Here is a 20747-nt window from a genome sequence, read left to right on the forward strand (position 1 = left end):
ATACGTAATGTCTTAGTACCTGAAAGCTACATGTTATTTTAGTTTAGTTTAATATTACCCATGGTGATTCTCTTGCCTCAGCTTCTGAGAGAGCTGGGATTAGAAAGTGAGCCACCACACCGGATGTGGTGGGATAAAACACTCCCTGTCTATCCCCAGGAAGCACTCACTATCACCCCACCCCACCCCAAATAGGTCTTCAGTGTCTCCTGAAAACTACTAAATGTGTAAGTTTAAAGCACACTCACAGTAACTGTATTTTACAAAAATCTATATTTTAATGTGTACACAGTTAAAAAAATACAGAGCGCTCATGTCCAAGTACTGTACCGGGCCCTCCCCCCTGAAAATAAAAGTCTGACTCTACCTGATCCATGCACACAATATACGGAGCATAAATGCATTTACACGACAAGGTAGCTGCTCTGAACATACACAAGACACCTAATATAACTCCCCCCGGTCATAACAAACTTGCAGAGTTTAAGAAGGTAGCGCTTTGTCCGATGACTCAGTACCAGCCCAATGCAATCCAATTCTGATCAATAGAGGAATTCTTCTCCTTGAGACAGGGTCCCGTTTATTTTCCTCTCCCTCCCAAATGATGTTAGGATTACAGGCACGATCAACCAACCTCTGCCTGTGAGGTGCTGGGGCTCGAGCCCACAGCTTTGTGCATGCTAGACAAACACTCTACCAACTCTATAGACAGACGCCAGGACCATGTCTTAAGCTAAAAGTGGTAGGGCATTATTTTCTTTTTTGGGGGGGGGCATTATTTTCTTAGCAGCCCAAAGTCATGAAATCTAGAAAAAAAAATGGAGGAAGGAGAGCAATGAAACCATTTCATCCACGGGTTCAAAGGCAATGGAATTAACCGGAAAGGGGGCTGATTTTCTCTCTAAGACTAGCAGGCCACCCTAAAAAACGTGCGGCTTAGCTGGCCATGGGGAAGGGCTCCGGCTGGAAGCCGAAGAGCCTCTGGCCGTAGGGCTCAGACTCTGCCTGCAGCCTGGCACCCGGGAAGGGGAGGTAGGGGTGGTCTCGACCCCGCTGCTCGCAGCGCAGCCCCACCCAGTCCCGCTCGGCCTCAGCTAGGATGCGCGTGAGGGCCACGATGTAGCTGAGCGCCATCTGGAGGGTCTCGTACTTGGACAGCTTCTTGTCCTGGCCCCACTGCGGCACCACCCTGCGCAGTCGGTCGAAGGCCGTGTTCAGCCCTTGCATGCGGCGCCGCTCGCGTGCGTTGGCCGCCAGGCGCCTGCGCGCCGCGCTCTCCAGGCGCCCGGGCACCGTGCACGAGACCGCTGCGCGCTCGGCGGCACCCGCACACGGAGGCGCGCCGCGCGCTCCCGCCGGAGAGCCGTGGGGTTTGCAGGCCGACTTCATCCACGCTGCCGATCGGCGTGGCTCCCGGGAGTGAATAAGTCACAGACAGACGGGGTGAATCACGTTCAGTCAGTCAGTGGACAGTGGACAGTGGGGGAACACTGGCTTCTGTCCTGCTGGGTAGCCAGGCTGATGTCTCTTCCCTTGCCCAGATGCTCAGGGATGCTCAGGGAAAAGTCATTTTCCCCACAGCCACGTGAAGCTGAAAGAGGAGGAAACTTCCTTGCAGTTTGCTTCGGGTGGTTCTGCGGGTGAGGGGAAGAAGGTCTTTCCAATTCTCTGGGAAAGCCTGAGACTGCTTTTCGGGGTGATGAAATCTTCGCAGAAACTCAGCTAGGTCAAGGACCGCTCGTAGTAGATGTCTAGATGGTGGAGAGCGCTGGCTGAAGCGGTGAGGGAGGAGAATTTATAGCGCAGGGCTCAAGAAGGAACAGGTGGCGGCAGGTGGGCGGGCGTCCCTCGGCTTCCATCTCAGCACCTTCCTACCCTGGGAACGGCAGGGGGGAGGAGGGGGGACGCACAGCAAAATCCTGACATTACTGCCTTCGTCTGTTGAAGTTTCTCCAAAGCAATGTCCAACACTAACACACCATCTGGAGTGGCCTGGCCTGGCTGTCCCCAATAGAATAGCAAGGTGGGGGTGGAGGGTGAGCGTGGTCCATCTTTTCCCATTCCAGCGGGCAGCTTACATATCAAAAACAAAGCCCAGGTTTCTAAATGGTTAAGTAGAAATCATTGGAGTAAAGATGTTGATTTTGACGTTGTTTGGTGTATCTGAAGTCTAGCAAAGTTCTGCTTTACTGAGAAGTGGCAATTTTACATTCTAAAATAATAACACTTTCACTTAATTGACTTAATTCAGACAAATTGGGAAGTCCTAATGTTATTGCAGATCTGGAATGGGACTCTGCAAATAATTTCCATGAAACAACTTCAATGTAGCCAAAGACATAAATGTGTCTATTTTCAACTTGATACTATTCTAATTATGTGAATGAGTTTCACAGATTCGAAGACCTTGGCAGGTTAATTCAGCATCTCTATTTCATTTCCTTGCTCATTAATGTTTTCTGGGCACACTCTGAAATAACCAGTCTCTTCATTATTTAGCACTTAAATGCAGTAAAATATCTTCATATGCATGTATGTGCAAAATGAAAACATCTAAACAATTTGGAATATCAGTGTCCTAGTATGTCATCTGTCTTAAAGAACAGTAACAAAACATGATTCCCACCACTGGTAATTAATTCGATTCACACAGAGAAAGCTTTAATTTTCTTTATCTCATCTCAGCTTGTTTCAAAGGAATTGCGAAGCAAAGAAACAGGCTCCAAATAGTTTCAATCCAGCAAACCCTTCTGGATATTTAAGAAAGGGCCTAATAAGCTCCCTCTCTCCTTTGGAAACATGGGCATGTCAGCAATACCCTCAGATATTTTTGTTGGCTTAAATCATCTACATCATACGAACCGAGAGCCGTTTAGCGTGCGGTTGTTTCTCCTCCAGCACCTCAGACTACAACCCAGCACCATCGCCCGGACTTCAAGCCGGGCCCTCCCATGAATAGTTTATTAATCCCCAGCTGAACCCTGACAGCAGAATGAAGACAATGGGATGCAATTGGACATTAATAAGCTTTAGAGTGACAGATGTTGGACACAGACTTTTGTACAGAGCCACTCGGCCCTGTCACTCTTGAGTCCTAACAGTCACGTTGGGAACAGCAGTTCTGTGATGGGAACAATTGCTTGTGTTAGTCTTCAAAATGTCAAATTATGCTTTTTAAGGTTTTTCACAGAAATCTGCTTTATTAGTGCCATTATTCCTCACACTCTTCTAGCTCCCCTTCTCCCCTGAAGAGTCGCCTCTGTGATGCACCGTGGATTATCTCCCTGCAAAACAGTGCATTTGCACCTTCTACCCATTATTGTCTAAAGTAGCAATAAGATGTGTGGCTTTGCAAATGGGGTTTCCAGGGTAGGTGAGTGAGCTTTGAATTGCAACCCTAGTGTCTAGGACAAGGCCCAGAAAATACTAAGGACTCAGTAATGACCCAGAAGGAGTGACTGGGGCAATACATTAGGTAAACTGATCTAGTAATAAGTACATTTCTAGTGAATAACCCATAGGATGATTTGCAGCCCTCCTCCTCCCACATAGAGAGACAGAGACATACACATAGGATGGGGTGCATACAGAGAAGAGACAGACAGACGGACAGACACCCAGACACACAGACACACACCTGCGGGGAACACACGCTATCTCTGAATTTTGCATTTTTTTAAATACAGTGTGTGTGTGTGTGTGTGTGTGTGTGTGTGTGTGTGTGTAACAGCCTTGGCTGTCCTGGAACTTGCTCTGTAGACCAGGCTAACCTCGAGCTCACAGAGATCCATCTGCTTCTGCCTCCTGAGTGCTAGGATTAAGATGTGCACCACCATACCCAGCTATCACTGTCTTCTCTCCTGCCTGATGAGGCTGCTAGCCAAGTGCTTTGAACCTGTTGTGGCTCAGAAGGCTGATTTATTATCTTTGTATTTTAGGTGAGGGACACCTTCAGTCCCAGCACTTAGGAAGCAAAGGTAGGAGGATCTCTGTGATTTTCCAGGCTAGCCAGGGCTACATAGTGAGACCCTGTCCTGATTTTTTAAATTTTTATTTTGTTTTTAATTACTCTGTGTGTGTGTGTGTGAGTGTGTGTGTGCATGCAGGTGTAGGTGTAAGTGTCCATGCCCGTGAAGAAGCTGGAGGAGGACATCTGAGCCCTGCTCTTGTACAGGACTGTCCTCATAGCCACCATCTGCAGGAGTTCAGCCAGGCCTGCTCAACACAGAGCATCACTACTGGGTTTATTGGCAGTTGGTGTTCCCTCTCAGAAGGGGGAGCCAGGGGGGCCATGGAACCCTTACCTGAGTATTCAACTCCCCCTTCCAACCGGTTATAATTGCAATTCTACCCTCATCGAATGAGACCTCAAGGTCTTTGGGAGGAGCTCGAGTGGATAAGTTGGGTAGGACTAGGGGAGGGACTCCATCTACACAGCCATGGAGAGTCATTGTCCCTGCTGGGTTCAGACTTTCCAGTGGGGTTGCTCTAAGGTCACCCACACTCCTGCCCATACACTCTCACCCATTGCTCTGTGAGCCTAATAAAGTCATTGGTTCACCAGGGTGAACTGTGGTGGAATCATTCCTTGATTTGTCTTCGGGGTCATAGGAGGAAGAGAGGGTAGGTGGTGTTTACATCTCCCCCAGGAGTAATCTTGAGCAACACTGGCTGTTTTAATTAGGGTTTCTATTGTTGAAAAGAGACACCATGACCACATCAACGCTTACAGAGGAAAACATTTAATTGGGGTGGCTCGATTACAGTTGACAGGTTCAGTCCATTATCATCATGGTGGGACATGGCAGCATGCAGGCAGACGTGGAGCTGATGACAGTTGAGAGTCCTACATTTTATAAGCAACCGGAAGTCAACTGGGCAGTATCCTGCCTACAGGAAACCTGAAAGCCCGCCTCCACAGTGACACACTTCCTCCAACAAGCCACTCCAGTAAAGCCACTCCTCCTAATAATGCCATCCCCTGTGAGATTATGGTGGCCAATCACATTCAAACTACCCACACCAGCTCTGTCACTCTCCTCTGTGTTCCTTTGAGGCTAGGTCTCTCCCTGATCTTTGAGCTAGGCGGGCAGCCAGCAAACCCCAGACAGTGCCCCTGTCTCTGCCTACAACAGACCTGGGGCTGCCAACACATGCAGCCACACCGTGTGTGTGCTGGGGCTTTGAGCTCAGGTGCTCAATGCTTGTGCTTATGTATGGAACCATCTCCCCAGGGAGTTATACCATGCTGTGCTGATTTCCCAGTACCTGGCCCCTCCAGGCTTCTATACCAGACTAAATTACATGGCGTAAAACCTTCAGCATCCCCTGAAAGTACAGAAAAGCCAGATAGTTGCCTTCATCTGGAGGACTCATCTGTCTCTCCTCTGGACTCCCTGCCATCCTCCTATCTGTAACAGCTGTCTCTCTTACTCTTTTGTTTTGTTTTGTTTTGTTTTTGAGACAGGGTTTTTCTGTGTAGCCCTGGCTTTTCTTGGAACTTACTTAGTAGACCTGACTGACTTAAAACTCAGAGATCTACCTGTCTCTGCCTCCCTAGTGCTGGGATTGGCTGAATTAACCTTTGAATGGCTTTCTTTTACTATTTCAGCTATTGGGTTTTTTGTTTGTTTGTTTTTTGGGTTTTTTTTGTTTTGTTTTGTTTGTTTGTCCCCCCTGTTGGCATTTCGGGCGGATCAGGATGGGACAGGAGTAGGGATGGGTCAGGTATTCTGGCACTCGGGAGCCACAGAATACTGAGTGTTACACAGCTCAGATGGAAAGGTATCCTGGAGCTCGGGAGCAAAGGACCACCACAGGTTGTAGTAAGCTTAACAGTTTACAGCCTTGCCTCAGGGAAAGGCTTCCCAGTGTTCGGCTCTGCTCCTGCATATGGCCTCTGCTCCAGCAGGACAGGGTCTTCCAGCTGGGGATGTTCCCCCAGTGTAGCAGTTTTGCTCGGCAGAAGGTTTCTCCCGCGAAGTTGCTACAGTTCAGCTCTGCTCCCAGAGAGAGGAGAACAGAGAGCAGAGAGCTGAGCTCTGCCAAGGGAAGGTTTCCCAAGCAAGTGTTATAGCCCTGCTCGCTCTGCTCTGCCCAGGGTCGCCTCTGCTCCATCACTGCAAAAGAAGATCTTCACCCAAAGCTCATCCAAGGGGTTTATTGGGAGGGAAGGATCCAGGAGAGTGGCTGCCCTACGCCAGAGTGACAGAGGACAGCCGGGTAGCTGGAACAGACACAAACTGAACAGACACGGGGTTTATATAGGGCTTCCAGGGTGGGGATTGGTCAGAGTTTAGTGCTGAGCTCAGATTGGCTAGAGCTCTGCTCGAGGATTGGTTAGTTTTCTGCACAGGGTTAGGGTCAGATTTGGCTCTGGTTTCAGGGCCAAAGTGTGTTTCTTTCTCTGGTCCTTTTTAGCCTTTTGGCTCCAATTTTAGGGCCAGGGTGCATTTCTTCCACTGACTCTGATTCCAGGGAAAAGTGTGTTCCTTTGGCACTGGTCTCAGGGTCAGGATACATTTCTTTGGTTCTGGTTGCAGGGCCAAAGTGTGTTTCTTTGGCTCTGCTCAGGGTGTGTTTCTTTGACTGGTTCCTTTTTCCTACAACCCTCCCCCCCATACAGGGTTTCTCTGTGGCTTTGGAGGCTGGCCTAGAACTAGCTCTTTTAGACCAGGCTGATCTCAAACTCACAGAGATCCACCTGTCTCTGCCTCTTGAGTGCTGGGATTAAAGGCATGTGCCACCACAGCCCAGCCAGCTTTTTTTTAATGAAGTGTTAAGCAGCTTTTGTTTTGTTTGTGTGTGTTGTTTAGATGTTTTAGTTTTTTGTTTCTTTGGGTTTTTGGTTTTGGTTTTGTTTGGTTTTCTAAAACAGAGGGTCTCTGTGTAACCGCCCTGGCTATCCTGGAACTCGCTCTGTAGACCATGCTGGCCTCGAACTCACAGAGATCCATCCACCTGCCTCTGCCTCTCCTTCCTGCCTAGCGACTCCAGGTTTTAGAGGGAAGCCTCTCTGTCTCTGATACATTGTACTTTTTCCCTCATGCCTTCCCTCTGTGAAGCCTGTCATAGCGCCCATGGTCTTGAGACATCTTTCCTAATTCAGCTCATTTTCTGAAGGGAAGTTTTGTGTCCTCTGCTCCCCCAAACCCACCCACTTGCTGCCTTCATCGTCCTTATCTATGTAAAAGGCATCACCTCCAACAGCTTTCTGCCACCTTGCTGCTGCCGGAAAAGTCTGCTGTCACCCCTCTGCCCCTGCCAAAGCTTGCTCCAGTTTGAACATTCCCTCACGCTTGTTACTCCGGCAGCCGCAAATGCAATGTCCCCAGATGCCCAGCTAGCTCCCCACATCATTCAGCTCTTTCTGATGTTCTGTTTCCTTCCTTTTGTGTTTGGAAAGCTCCTGCAACTCAGGAACTTCCGCTGTATGGCTCTTAACTACCTCCTCAGCACCTAGACTTATGTCTAGGACAAAGTAGATGCACAAGAAATATTGTTGGAAGCTGGACATGGTAGTGCAATCCTAGCACTAAAACAGGAACCCTGAGCTTGAGGATAGCCTGGGCTACATAGGTGATCCAGTTACACACACACACACACACACACACACACACACACACACACACACACACAAAGAGCCAAAAACAATAAATAGGGCCAGTGAAAAGGTTCAACAGGCGCCGGGCGTTGGTGGTGCACGCCTTTAATCCCAGCACTCGGGAGGCAGAGGCAGGCGGATCTCTGTGAGTTCGAGACCAGCCTGGTCTACCGAGCGAGTTCCAGGACATGGTCCAAAAAACAATACAGAGAAACCCTGTCTCCAAAAACCAAAAAAAAAAAAAAAAAAAAAAAAAAAAAGAAAAGGTTCAACAGGTAAAGTACTTGACACCAGGCATGATGAGTTGGAGTCACATGGTGTAAGGAGATAACAAACTCCTGGAGGCTGTCCTCTGACCTCCACACACATACACAAATAAATTAATTAATATTAAAATAATTTGGCTGTGTGTTGGTGGCGCACGCCTTTAATCCCAGCACTCAGGAGACAGAGGCAGGCGGATCTTTGTGAGATCAAGGTCAGCCTAGTCTACAAGAGCTAGTTCCAGGACAGCCTCCAAAGCCACAGAGAAACCCTGTCTCGAAAAACCAATAATAATAATAATAATAATAATAATAATAATTTAAAACAATCAATAAGTATTAAATGGAAAAGGATGAATGAAAAGAAGCCAGGAAACAAAAGACCCAGAGAGTGGTCCCTGTTCCATTGCAACCCAATTCTTTTCCCTTCTGCTAACAGCCTCTTGAGGGGGAGCTGTGTCCTCCAAAAGCCACGGGCACAAACCTGCTGCCTTTGTTCCTGCTCTGAAAACATGACATCCGCTGTTTTCCAGTGAGCAGGTGGCTCCCTTTCCCAAAGGAGGCTCTCATTACCATCCAGGTTTCAGGCAGCTCCTGAGTCAGCCGGCTCACACTAAAAGCCCAGGCCTCATGGCGCAGGCCAGTCACTGATGTCCTATCCCAGCCTGTGGGAGGGAGGTGTCTATTCACCTTATTAGTGGTTTTTTTGTCCCGTCAGCAGTTTAAACACCTTGGCTGAAGTTATTCTAAATGTCTAGACGCTCTGGTCTCTGGAGTCTGAAGTTGGGCTTCTAGAAATTTGTCCTTACCATCCTGTGTGACTTTTCCCTGGTTATAACCTAGGCCCCCTCCAGCAAGGAGAAATTAAAACAATATGCTATTGTATTGTAAGGCTAAGCGAAACCCCGTTAGGAGATGTCTCTTTTATTCATTGGCAAAAGCATACCAACCTATTTGATGGCTTCCTTTTCATTCCTTCAGTTGTGATTTATCAACTTGCTATGTGCCAGGGATTGTTCTAGGCATGAGAAACAGAACTGAACAAATTAAAGTTGGTGTCATCGCTACCTTCCCGTTTCTCCACGTGTACTGTCAGCTCTCTGGGGGAAGGGCCAAAATGTACACACAATGCCTTGCTAGACGTCCAGTAACACACACAGGGTGCTCAGTAACGCCTTGCTAGACATCCAGTAACACACACAGGGTGCTCAGTTGGCTACAGCTCTTACTCAAAGCTGATGGGGGTGTCCAACCTTGTCACCATAAATATCTTCAGAGTGTGTATTCCACGTGGCAAAGCCACTGCATAACTGTAACCAGTTGACATGAAGTGCTTTCAAAATATTAGCCAATTCATGTCATGGTGAATCAAAATGGAGCAAGACAGTTGGGGCTTCATTTCTCTGATTAAAACAAAAAATGCAGGCTGGAGAGATGGCTCAATGGTTAAGAGCACTGGTTACTCTTCCAGAGGACCTGGGTTCAATTCCCAGCAACCACATGGTGGCTTACAACCATCTGTAATGAGATCTGCTTCCCTCTTTGGCCTGCAAGGTACATGCAGGCAGAACACTGTATAAATAAATAGATAAATAAATCTTTAAAAAAAAAGGATGTTAACTTAAAAAGAAAAGGCAAAAAGGTAAATGAGGAAGTTAAGGAATAAAGATAGATCCTAATTTGGTTTTTTGTTTGTTTGTTTGTTTGTTTGAGACAGGGTTTTTCTGTATTGTTTTGGAGGCTGTCCCACTAGCTCTTGTAGACCAGGCTGGCCTCGAAGCTGGCCTTGAAGCTGGCCTCCAACTCATGGAGATCTGCCTGCCTCTGCCTCCCGAGTGCTGGGATTAAAGGCTTGTGCCATCAATGCCTGGCTTCTAATTTTTTTTGCACAATTTTTAAAAAGATTTTACTTTTTTGTTTATATGCGTGCGTGTGTGTGTGTGTGTGTGTGTGTGTGTGTGTGTGTGTGTGTGTGTGTGGTACTTGAGGTAACCAGATGAAGACATTGGATCCCCTGGAACTAGAGTTGTGGGGGGGGCGGTGAGCCACCATATGGTTGCCTGGTAATCTGTCAAAACAGGAAGTGCTATTAACTGCTGAGCCATCTCCCCAGTTCCTAAACTCCCAAGTTTTAAAAATATCACACTTATTTGTGTGTGTCTGTGTGTGCATGCCATGGCACACACGTGGAGCTCAGGGAACAGCTCTCGGGATCTAATTCTTCCCTTCTACCATGTGGGACCAGGGGCTAAAACGCAGGTCGCCAGTCTTGGTGTCAAGTGCCCTAACTTACTGAGTCAACTCGAAGAATGCTAAAATTTAATATTTTAAAATCCAGTGCTGCTCGCTCAACTCTTCCATTCCTGAATATTTAAACTTGCCTTCCCTGTTCATATATAGTTGGGGGTGTGGAGTTTTTTTGAGACTGGGCTCATGTATCCGAGGCTGGCTTCAAGCTCACTTGTAGTCAAGGATGACCTTGAACTCCTGATTCTCCTTGCTCTCACCTCCTGGGTGCTATGTGTATGTGGGTTCCTGCTGGATGTTGTGGACCCCCAGTTTGATGATGTCACCTTTATGTGTTCAATCTCTCTCAAGTAGGCTACTCCAACCATCTCTATCTGTTTGCTACTTACTATTTGTTCTTTTACTTTTGGTTGCACAGAAACTCACTCATTTGAAACCAAATGCACAGCAGCCACAGGTTTCTCTAGACCATTCAGACCACCCACAGGTCTCTCTAGACCATTCAGACCACTCACATGTTTCTCTAGATCATTCAGACCACCCACAGGTCTCTCTAGACCATTCAGACCACTCACAGGTTTCTCTAGATCATTCAGACCACCCACAGGTCTCTCTAGACCATTCAGACCACTCACAGGTTTCTCTAGATCATTCAGACCACCCACAGGTCTCTCTAGACCATTCAGACCACTCACAGGTTTCTCTAGATCATTCAGACCACCCACAGGTCTCTCTAGACCATTCAGACCACTCACAGGTTTCTCTAGATCATTCAGACCACCCACAGGTCTCTCTAGACCATTCAGACCACTCACAGGTTTCTCTAGATCATTCAGACCACCCACAGGTCTCTCTAGACCATTCAGACCACTCACAGGTTTCTCTAGATCATTCAGACCACCCACAGGTCTCTCTAGACCATTCAGACCACTCACAGGTTTCTCTAGATCATTCAGACCACCCACAGGTCTCTCTAGACCATTCAGACCACCCACATGTTTCTCTAGACCATTCAGACCACTGGGCAAGCACTCTAGCAGCAGAGCTATAGCTGCAGCCTTTGCTAAAACTTTTTTTTTTATTTTTTGTTTATCAAGACAGGGTTTCTATGTATAGCCCTGGTTGTCCTGGAACTCACTCTGTAGACCAGGCTAACGTCAAATTCACAGGGATCCACTAGCCTTCTGAGTGCTGAGATGGATGGTGTGTGCCACCACCTCCTGGTATTTTATCATTTCTAATAGAGATTTATTTAAAAGATCATGAATGATCCAGATACTATGTTAAGCCCTTTCAATAAATTATCCTATTTCATCCTCTCAGCAGCTTAGGGAGGTGGGCACCCCTACTGTCACCATGTTATTTTGTTTTGGTGTGTGTGTGTGAGAGAGAGTATATGTGTGGTATACGAATGTGTACATGTGCACGTGTGTGAGCCTATATGTACGCTACGGAGGCCAGAGGAAGATATTTGAGTGTCTGGCTCTGTCACTGTCTCCCTTATTCCTTTGAGACAAACTTTCAAACTAAACCCGGAATTTTGGTGGCCAGCAAACCCATCGTTCCTCTTTGGCCTCAACAACCAGGCTCCAACACTAACCCCTAACGGATTCAACTTCAGCTAGTCCATGGACTACCCAGACATCACACCCCACCAGAACAATGAGAGGATGCTCTGAGGTCCTCCCTGCCCATTAAGAGAAGTAAGTTTGTGCAAATAACCATAAAATTAAACCCACCCAGGGAGAGCCATTGATTTACAATTGGCATAGCTTTGCCAGATGCTATCTAGTCTAAGAACTGCCTTGGCCTCTCCTGCAATGCTGTCTGCCCTTGTGTTTGCAGGGTGTGTTCCCAGCAGGGAAGGCCTCTCTGTTAATGGTTGCTGCTGGAACGTGAGGCCAGGCAGGTTTCCCATATGTTGCAGGAGAGAGGCCAACCGTGTCCCCCGGTGCTGGAGTCACCCTCTTATCTAATTCTGGGGCCTGAAGCCATCCCCAGGAGATTAGAGACGCTCCTACCCTCAACTAATTAACAAGGTGGCCTCCTGCTGCAGAAAGGGAATGAGGGCGGAAAAACAGGGAATGCCTGATTAAACTAGAACCCCAGAAAGCAGACTCAGGAATCACTGATGCATGCTTGAGACGTGTCTAATGGGCCAGCGGTTCTATGTCTGAGACCCAGAGTTCTGTTCCTTCTCAGCCCCTTTGTACTTCAACTCTTAGCCATAGACAAACTACACACAATTTAAAACGCTATGCATTGATGGGTATATCTGAACAATTATTCCTACTAATCCTTAGGCTCAGATAGTAAAATCATGGTGACTATTCCAAGATGTTACTTTTTTTTTTTTCATGTGGGACAACCTGCCTGGTGTGGAGAGAGCTTCTGGAATCAGAGCAGGGTGTTTGCTTCTGATATCATCTGTGAATCTAAATATTTGTGCTACTGTCAGTTTACATAGAAACAAAGTCATAGTTTTGGCTAAGGTACAGGCCCTCGGAGTTCAGCCTCAGCAGTTACCAGTGGCCTCTGTTTTGTCTCTGGAAAGAGGCCTGATTTGGGCGAGAGACAGTTGTAATGATGGGAAATGGATGGAAATTAAAATGATCGAAAGTCAGAGCACTGCGACACCTCTGTGCCATCAACCTTTGACATTCTAATTAGGATACATGCTTATGCAAATCAAGGCTGTCACTCTTCCCCACCACAGCCCAGTGCCTGCAATTGTTCCGGAGATGTTCCGGTGAGGCTGGCTGGTGACGCGATTAAAACTCTCCCAGAAATTTAGAGCGAACTGGAAGGGAGTCTCCAGAGAGGCCCTAGCTTGTGGGCAGCCCAGCACAGCTGTGCTTTTGTCCTGCCAGCCACCAGGACGCCTTGAATTTCTCCCATCAAGCAAAATAGAATGTGACTCTGAAGTGTTGTCAAGCTTGGGTCCTCAAGAGTGGAGCGGGAGACAGCCAGGAGTCCACCACACAGGCATCAGGAAGTGGGTTGGCAGGGAGCCCCTGCAAGGAGACAGAGCATTTCACTTGGAGCATATAGGAAATAAAGTTGTTTGTGGGTTGATAACCACTGACACTGCAGGATGGACATGCGGCTGTGGGGGGGGCGGGGCATGTATGACATAATTTTTTTTTTTCGAGACAGGTTTTCTCTGTGGCTTTGGAGGCTGTTTGGAACTCACTTTGTAGACCAGGCTGGCCTCGAACTCACACAGATCCGCCTGCCTCTGCCTCCCGAGTGCTGGGATTAAAGGCGTGCACCACCACCGCCCGGCATATGAGATAAAATTAAAGAGTGAAGTCAACTACCAAGAGAACATCTGTCATGGCACCAAAAGTCAACTTTAAAATTTTCCAATGACAGCCAGGCATTGGTGGCGCATGCCTTTAATCCCAGCACTTGGGAGGCAGAGGCATGTGGATCTCTGTGAGTTCGAGGCCAGCCTCATCTACAGATCGAGTTTCAGGACAGCCTCCAAAACAATACAGAGAAAACCTGTCTCAAAAAAACAAAAATAGTTTTTTTTTCAATGACTTATTTTTATTTTATATGCATTGGTGTTTCGCCTGCATGCATGTCTGTGTGAGGGTGTCTAGTCTCCTAAAACCAGAGTTCTAGACAGTTGTAAGCTGATGTGTGGGTACTGAGAATCGAACCCAGGTCCTTTGGAAGTACAGACAACACTCCTAACTGCTGAGCCATCTTTCCAGCACTCTAAAGCCCATTTTTAAGATGCCGACATGCAAAAGAGCACAGCTTTAACTTTAACAGTAATACGGGATAGTTTATTCTAGAGCCAAATATGAACAAATAGGGCCCAGAAACACAGATTCGGGTTATCTCAAATTCCAACCTGATTAACAACTCTATGAAGGAAGCCAACGGTGGTGGCACATGCCTTTGATGTCTGGTCTACAAAGCAAGTTTCAGGGCAGCCAGGGCTACACAGAGAAACCCTGATTAAAAAAAAAAACAAAACCAAAAACCAGCAACTTCATGAAGGTGTTCTGTTCCTGTTGTTGCTTGACATATTTTATGTTATGTGTGTAAGTGTTTCTCCTGCACGTGTGCATGAACCACACGTGTGCGCTGTGCCTGAGGAGGACATAAGGCACCGGGTTCTCTGGAACTGAAGTTATGGCTGGTTGTGAGGTACCTGTGGGTGCCGGATGAGAGGAGCAAGTGCTCCTTTTGCTGCTGCTGTTGTTTCAGACAGGGTTTCTCTTTGTGTGTAGCTCTGGAACTCACTATGTAGACCAGGCAGGTCTCAAACTCAGAGATCTGCCTGCCTTTGCCTCCCAAGTGCTGAGATTAAAGTCGTGAGCCACAACTCATGTTCTTAACTACTGAGCCATCTCTCCAGGCCCTTTCATGAAGTTTTTAATAGTAACAGAACAAAATGACTCATACATAGATAGGTCCAGACATCTTCAAATTACATTGACGAGATGGTCAGGGGGGTTAGAGCAAATCAAGGAAAACTCTGCTGTAGGCCTCAGATGCCTGATGACACTCTCAGCTTCCAGCTTGGTGAAAGTCATGGCTCTGTTTTCCTGTTCTTAAAGATTACCTCCTGGTCACAAGGCTGTTAGGCCACACACACAGGTAGGCAGTTTGGCTCTGCATCTTTCGCTTTCTAAGCACACTCAACACAGGGCCTTATTTTTCTTGTTTTCAGCTGGGTTTTTGTTACTGTTGTTTTTGGTTTTTTTCCTCCTCCTGGAACTTGGATTCACAGAAGTCTTTGTAGTTTGTTTGTTTCTGCTATAGTTGCTTGTTGTTTTGGTTTATCTAGGCCAGGATGGATTGAAGTTTGAAGTCCTCCTGTGTCTGCATCCTGAGTGCTGAGGTTACAGGCATGTGCCATCATGCCCAACTCCTTTGGTCATTGTCCTCACCCTAACTCTATGCCAGTACTGGAGATTGTTTCTAGGGCAGCGATTCTCCACCTTCCTAACGCTGCGACCCTTCAATACAGTTCCTCATGTTTGGTGACACCCCCCTCCCACCATAAAATTATTTCATTGCTACTTCAGAATTGTAATTTGCTATAGTTATAAATTAGAATTGAAATATGTGTTTTACGTGACCCCTGTGAAAGAGTCATTCCACCTCAAAGGGTCTCGAGCCACAGGTTGAGAAGGGCTGATCAAGGGCCTCATCTTTCTAGGCCCTGTGGTTTCCAGGCTGGTGGTCATGAGAGCGTGCAGCCCTCTTGCCTTGGCCTCCAGAGTAACTGGCAGTATAGAGCTCTGCACCACCAGGGCTTCTTAGTGGAGAATAATCATGAAGAATCTGGTCTTGCTGGGTGGTGGCACATACCTTTAATGCCAGCACTCAGGAGGCAGCAGATCTATCGCTGTGAGTTCAAGGCCAACCTGGTCTACAAATAGAGTTCCAGACAGTCAAGACTGTTACACAGAGACACCCTATGTAGAAAAGAATCTGACCTTTTTAAGAAGAGACCTGGACATGGGGGTGCAGGCCTGTAGTCCTTGCTATTTGGGGGATGGAATCTAGTTGCTCTGGGACAGCTTGAGAAAAATAAGACTATCTTTCAAAAGGTGGGAGGGGTTGCTATGCTATTATTTTTTCTTAATCAGTTCTTAGCATCCTAACAGCAAATCCCACATATGGCCCTGGCCCTTCCCAGTTTAGCCCTAACTTAGAAGATCAAAGACTAGGGGCAAAGAAGTAAATGACTCCAAAAATCAGGTATGGCGACCCACAAGGGGCATACACTATAAATAAGTATGAGATCCTGTCTCAAAACAAAGACTCAACAGGATGGTCAGGCTTGGTGGAATGCACCTGTAATTCCAGAACGTGAGAGCTGGAAGCAGAAGCATCAGGGATGCAAGGTCATCCTCAGTTTAAGGCCAGCCTGGGCTACATGAGACCTGTCTTAAAAACAAGTTACTGAGCAGAAAAATACTGCTAGGTGGGACTGGGGAGATGGTTCAGCAGTTAAAAGCACTGCTTGCTCTTCCAGAGGTCCTCTGAGTTCAATTCCCAGCCACCACATGGTGGCTCACAACTATCTATCTGTTGCCCTCTTTTGGCATAAAGTTTCATATGCAGGCCAGGCGGTGGTGCACACCTTTAATCCCAGCACTCGGAGGCAAAGGCAGGCGGATCTCTGTGAGTTCAAGGCTGGGCTGGACCGACAGCCTCCAAAACAATATAGAGAAACCCTTCCTCATAAAAACCAAAAAAAAAGTTTCATATGCAGATAGGGCACTCGTATATAAATAAATAAACAAACAAATCTTTGAAAAATTGTTTAAAAAAGAATAAAAGAAAAAGTACTGCCAGGTAGTGGTGGCACATGCCTTTAATTCCACTTGGGAGGTAGAAGCAGGTGAATCTCTGAGTTTGAGGCCAGCCTGGTCTACAGCCAGGGCTACACAGAGAAACCCTGCCTCAAAGAAACCAAAAAAGGAATACAGAGAGAGAGAGAGAGAGGGAGGAGAGGAGAGAGAGGGGGGGGAGGAGAGAGAGAGAGGGAGGAGAGGAGAGAGAGAGAGAGAGGGGAGAGACAGAGAGGGGAGAGAAAGGGGGGAGAGAGAGGAGAGAGAGGAGGGGGAGGTATCTGAGTAAAAGAGCCTCACATCATGGAGACATAAGGAGATAAGAGAGCTCTCCACACCATTCTTCCAGAGGATAACCTGAGGTAAAAGTCAATGAACCAATCACTCCATGTCACAGAAGAGTAGCCTGGGCTGACACGATGACTCTGTGGGCAAAGGTTGCCCATCACCCTGCCACCAAGTCTTGAGACCTGAGACTCCCCAACCCACAGAGCCAACTCCTGCAAGTTGTCCTCTAATCTCTTCCACAAGTGCATGGTAGTGTGGGTGTAAACACACACACAGACACACACACACACACACAATGTTAAAAAAAAAAAAAGGCAGTGCAATCCCTTAGACTCCAAAAGGAAAACAAGTGAAGCTCCTACATTTTAAAAAACAAAGAGTTGGGGGCTGGAGAGACAGCTCAGTGGTTAAGCACTTGTTGCTCTTGCATGCAGAGGACCTGGGTTCAATTCCAGGCACCCACATGATGACTCACAACCATCTATACCTCACAGGCACTCCTGCGGTCCACATTCATATATATAAAATAAATCTAAAAGAAACACTGTATAAAGAGTGCTAGGTAGCTGCTTCCCTCGTGAGAACCTGGCAGCCATGGTTGGGATGGGATGGGAAACTTGGCTGGTGAGTCCAATGCCTTGGATGGATGTTTTTCAATATGGGGAGAGCCCCATGACATCGCATTCCGCACAAGAGAGCTAGATGCAGGCCTTGGGATCACCAGTTCTAGGTGCTTCCTCCTCCAGCTTCTAGGAGTGCCCATGTCTGGTCTGACAGTAATTAATGAGCTTGCATGAAGCTGCTCCAGGCAGGCTGAGCCAGGGCTTCCTTGCTTTGTTAGGAAAACGGAACAGAATCAGTGTGGGTTAATTAATTGGTCTTTGGGTAGTAACTACATCAGAGATACCTTGGGAAGCCTGGGAGAGTCAACCAGCTCAAGATTGATGAAGGGCTGCTAAGGTCAGGCTTCGAAACACAAAACCATCTGCCGACCCTCTGGGGCTGGTACCTGCAGAAAAGCAATTTTAGAAGAACAGGTGCTGGCTTTTAACTTAGCCCTTCTTTTCTTTTATGCTGAAATCATGACTTTAGCTGGGAAGAGCCTCCAGTTGGCTGGTGAAACTCACAAACTGTCAGTTGTACCTTAAAATAACCTGGCCCAACGGTATTGCAATAACCTCGACTGGCTGCTGCCCAAAGTCACAGACTACACACATGCCCAGCCACAGCCGCTCTGGGATCCCCAGAGTGTTAAGCAGCATCAGGACACAGTGAGTCCCGGGCACCGTTTCAGAGGACTGATAGCTAAGGGAATGTTGTTGCCCTCCAAACAGTGTACCGCTGCAAAACAGAGCATGAGGCCCATCTTCTCTGCATAGCGTGGGTGAGAGCCCACAAAGTCCTTGGGAGGTGGCTGTTGTTAAAATGTCTAGGTATTTCTGGTCCCTTGTACGTTTCTCCTGGCTCAGTGGGCTGAGTATCTTCAACTCTCTGTGATGATGATGATCCATGTGTTTGGTGACAATGGTTCAAAGACATCTTTGCTCCTTTAAAAACAACACACGGGCCATCAAGATGGCTCAAAGCCGGCTCCCAGAGACACACTTCCAAAAAGGCTGATTCTTCTAATCCTTCCCAAGCATTCAAATGTACAAGCCTATGAGAGTCGTTCTTACCGTAGCCACCCCACTCCTCACACACACAGGCACTGGCTTACAACGCACTTCCAAACAATGTAACAAGTCAAAGGAAGAGCTTCCCTTGAGAAGAGAGACTGGCTAGAGCACCCAGGGCATAGCTTCCTTGGGATCTGACTGTGTTCAGTACCCGCTCTCATATCAGGAGCTCAGCTAGTGGTAGACCTCGGCACTGTCCACATCCTGATAGGATTCCACCAAGATTTCTTTCTTTTCTATTTTGTTTTTTCTTTTTCTTCTCTTTTTCCATACCTTTTCCCCCATACTTTTTTTTTCTTTCTTTTTCTTCTTTTCCTTTTTGTTTCTTCTGGAGAGCCAGAGGAACTGGTTAATTTATTCAGGAAAAAAAAAAAGAATCTAGCAGTGAAAAGGGCCCCCATGTCATACCACACATGAACACATTCCTTTGAGGTAGATAGAAAATAGTGTTTAATAGAAAACCAGGAAATTCTTCATATTATATGTGTCTCTGACACACCCCACAGTGACCCCCCCAACTCACTATATGACATCGGATGATCTCGCACCCCTGTTCCTCCTGCCTTAGTTACCTGAGGGCTGGGATAACAGGTGTGCTCCATCACATCTGTTTTTAACTGGTCCTGGGGATGTAACACGGGTTTTCATGCATGCTAAGCAGGTCCTCTACCAACTGAGCTACATTAGAGAGTCATTTGACAGTGTCTACATTAAACATGTTGAAGCCATTGCTCGGTAATTACATTCTAAGGAGTAGTGTCCACAGTAAAAAGTGTGGAAATCTAAAAAAGACAAATACAAGCATACAACTTCTTCAAGATTTATTTTTATTTAGTTATGTGTCTGTGTACACGTGTGGTGCACATACCTATGCGGGCAGAGGTTGGATCCCTTGGAACTGGAACTACAGCTACTGGTGGGATTTCCCAGTCTGTTACATGAGTGCTGGGATCCAAATCCCATCCCTCATGATTGCACAGAAATGCTCTTAACTGCTGAGCCATCTCTCCAGTCTCCTGTTCACATCAATTTTATGCATAGCCCCAAATTGGAAGCCAGGGAAATCATCACAAACAGAAGAAAGTATAAACAAACTATAGCACATGACCAAACAATACATTTCCCCTTAACAAAGCCTAACCAAGAGAACGGTACTTACATTGATGTATGGAGTTAGTCGCTGCTGGAAAAACAGTACTGTGACTAATTAACATAGCCTAGGGGACTCCTTAATGTTGCATAAAACAAAGTTTGTTTTGTTCCCCTTTAAGAAAATGGTGAGGTTCTTGTTTGTTTGTAGCCTTAGCTACCCAACTTGTCCTACAGACAGTTTGCGTGTTTAATTAGTGATCCTTCTGTGTCTGCAACGATCAATAAAATAACTCCTTTAAAGCCCCATTTAGCTAGCAGAGGTGCACAACCAGGTATAATTAATTCTTCATGAATAAATCATGGCTGATTAACTATTCTGTTTGTTACTAACACATTATGAAACAGCTCCCACCTGAGCACAGGTAATTTTTCTCTGCCGGACAGAGCCAGAAGCTAACACTCATGTAAAAGTGCACTTTTAAGCAGCAAGTATTATTGGTGCAGTCAGGAAGCTTCTGAGTTGCAGCAGCCAAAGGCTATTAAGCTGCACAGTCGATCGTCAAGAGAGTGATGGAAACGGCCCCTACATCTGGAAGCCGGAGTGCAGGGCAGGACTCACACTCACCTATGGGCTAGAGGGACTGTTAAAACTCACAGTACTGGCCCCAGGCTGCAGAGCTCCAGACACAAGTGGTCCAGAAGAGGGCTGGTGATTTTGCTTTCCTAGCAAGTTCCCATATGGTGTGGATGCTGATGAAGGGCTCGTGCTCAGGGAACTCCCTCCCTTTCTCTTCTGCTAGGGATGACTTACAATTGCTGTGCTTCCCAAGTCCTTTCTAGAGATTCTAACAGGTTTGTTGAAGGTTTTGCTTTCTGAAGCAGGGTCTTCAAAGTCGTTGGCTAGACAGTTGTAGCTGGCCTTGGAATCCTGATCCTCCTGCTTTCCCCTCACTCGTGCTAGGTTTACAGGTGTGTTCCATTGTGCCTGGCAGGGTGGTGGTGAATTCCCACAGTCCCAGCCCTCCCTTTCTACCTTGTTCAAGGCTGAATCTCTGAGTGTTTGCCACTGTGCTGGATGTGCCAAGCTAGTTGGCCTGTGAGTCTCCAGGGGTGGGGGTGGGGGGAGTGGGGATGGAGGGATAATGGTTGGGGGAGGATTCTCCCATCTTGACAAAAGTACACAGGGATTACAGTCACTCGTTACTGTATCCATCTTTTACGTGGATTACGGGGACCCAAACTCGAGCATAAGGCT

General features: G+C 47.0%; 1 protein-coding gene across 1 annotated transcript; it reads right to left on the reverse strand.

Moving 5' to 3' along the window:
- Positions 1-295: 295 nt before the first annotated feature.
- On the reverse strand, positions 296-1741 carry Atoh7 (atonal bHLH transcription factor 7). The gene has a single exon (XM_005070814.3). The coding sequence runs from the start codon at positions 1387-1389 to the stop codon at positions 937-939; it is 453 nt and encodes a 150-aa protein (XP_005070871.1). The 5' UTR covers positions 1390-1741; the 3' UTR covers positions 296-936.
- Between the last annotated feature and the right edge of the window lie 19006 nt (positions 1742-20747).

Source organism: Mesocricetus auratus, unplaced genomic scaffold, assembly GCF_017639785.1.
Source record: "Mesocricetus auratus isolate SY011 unplaced genomic scaffold, BCM_Maur_2.0 Super-Scaffold_100027, whole genome shotgun sequence".
Lineage (NCBI taxonomy): Eukaryota > Metazoa > Chordata > Mammalia > Rodentia > Cricetidae > Mesocricetus > Mesocricetus auratus.

Coding starts and splice junctions, on each gene's coding strand:
- Atoh7 (XM_005070814.3), bottom strand. CDS start 1,389: ATGAAGTCGGCCTGCAAACCCCACGGCTCTCCGGCGGGAGCGCGCGGC.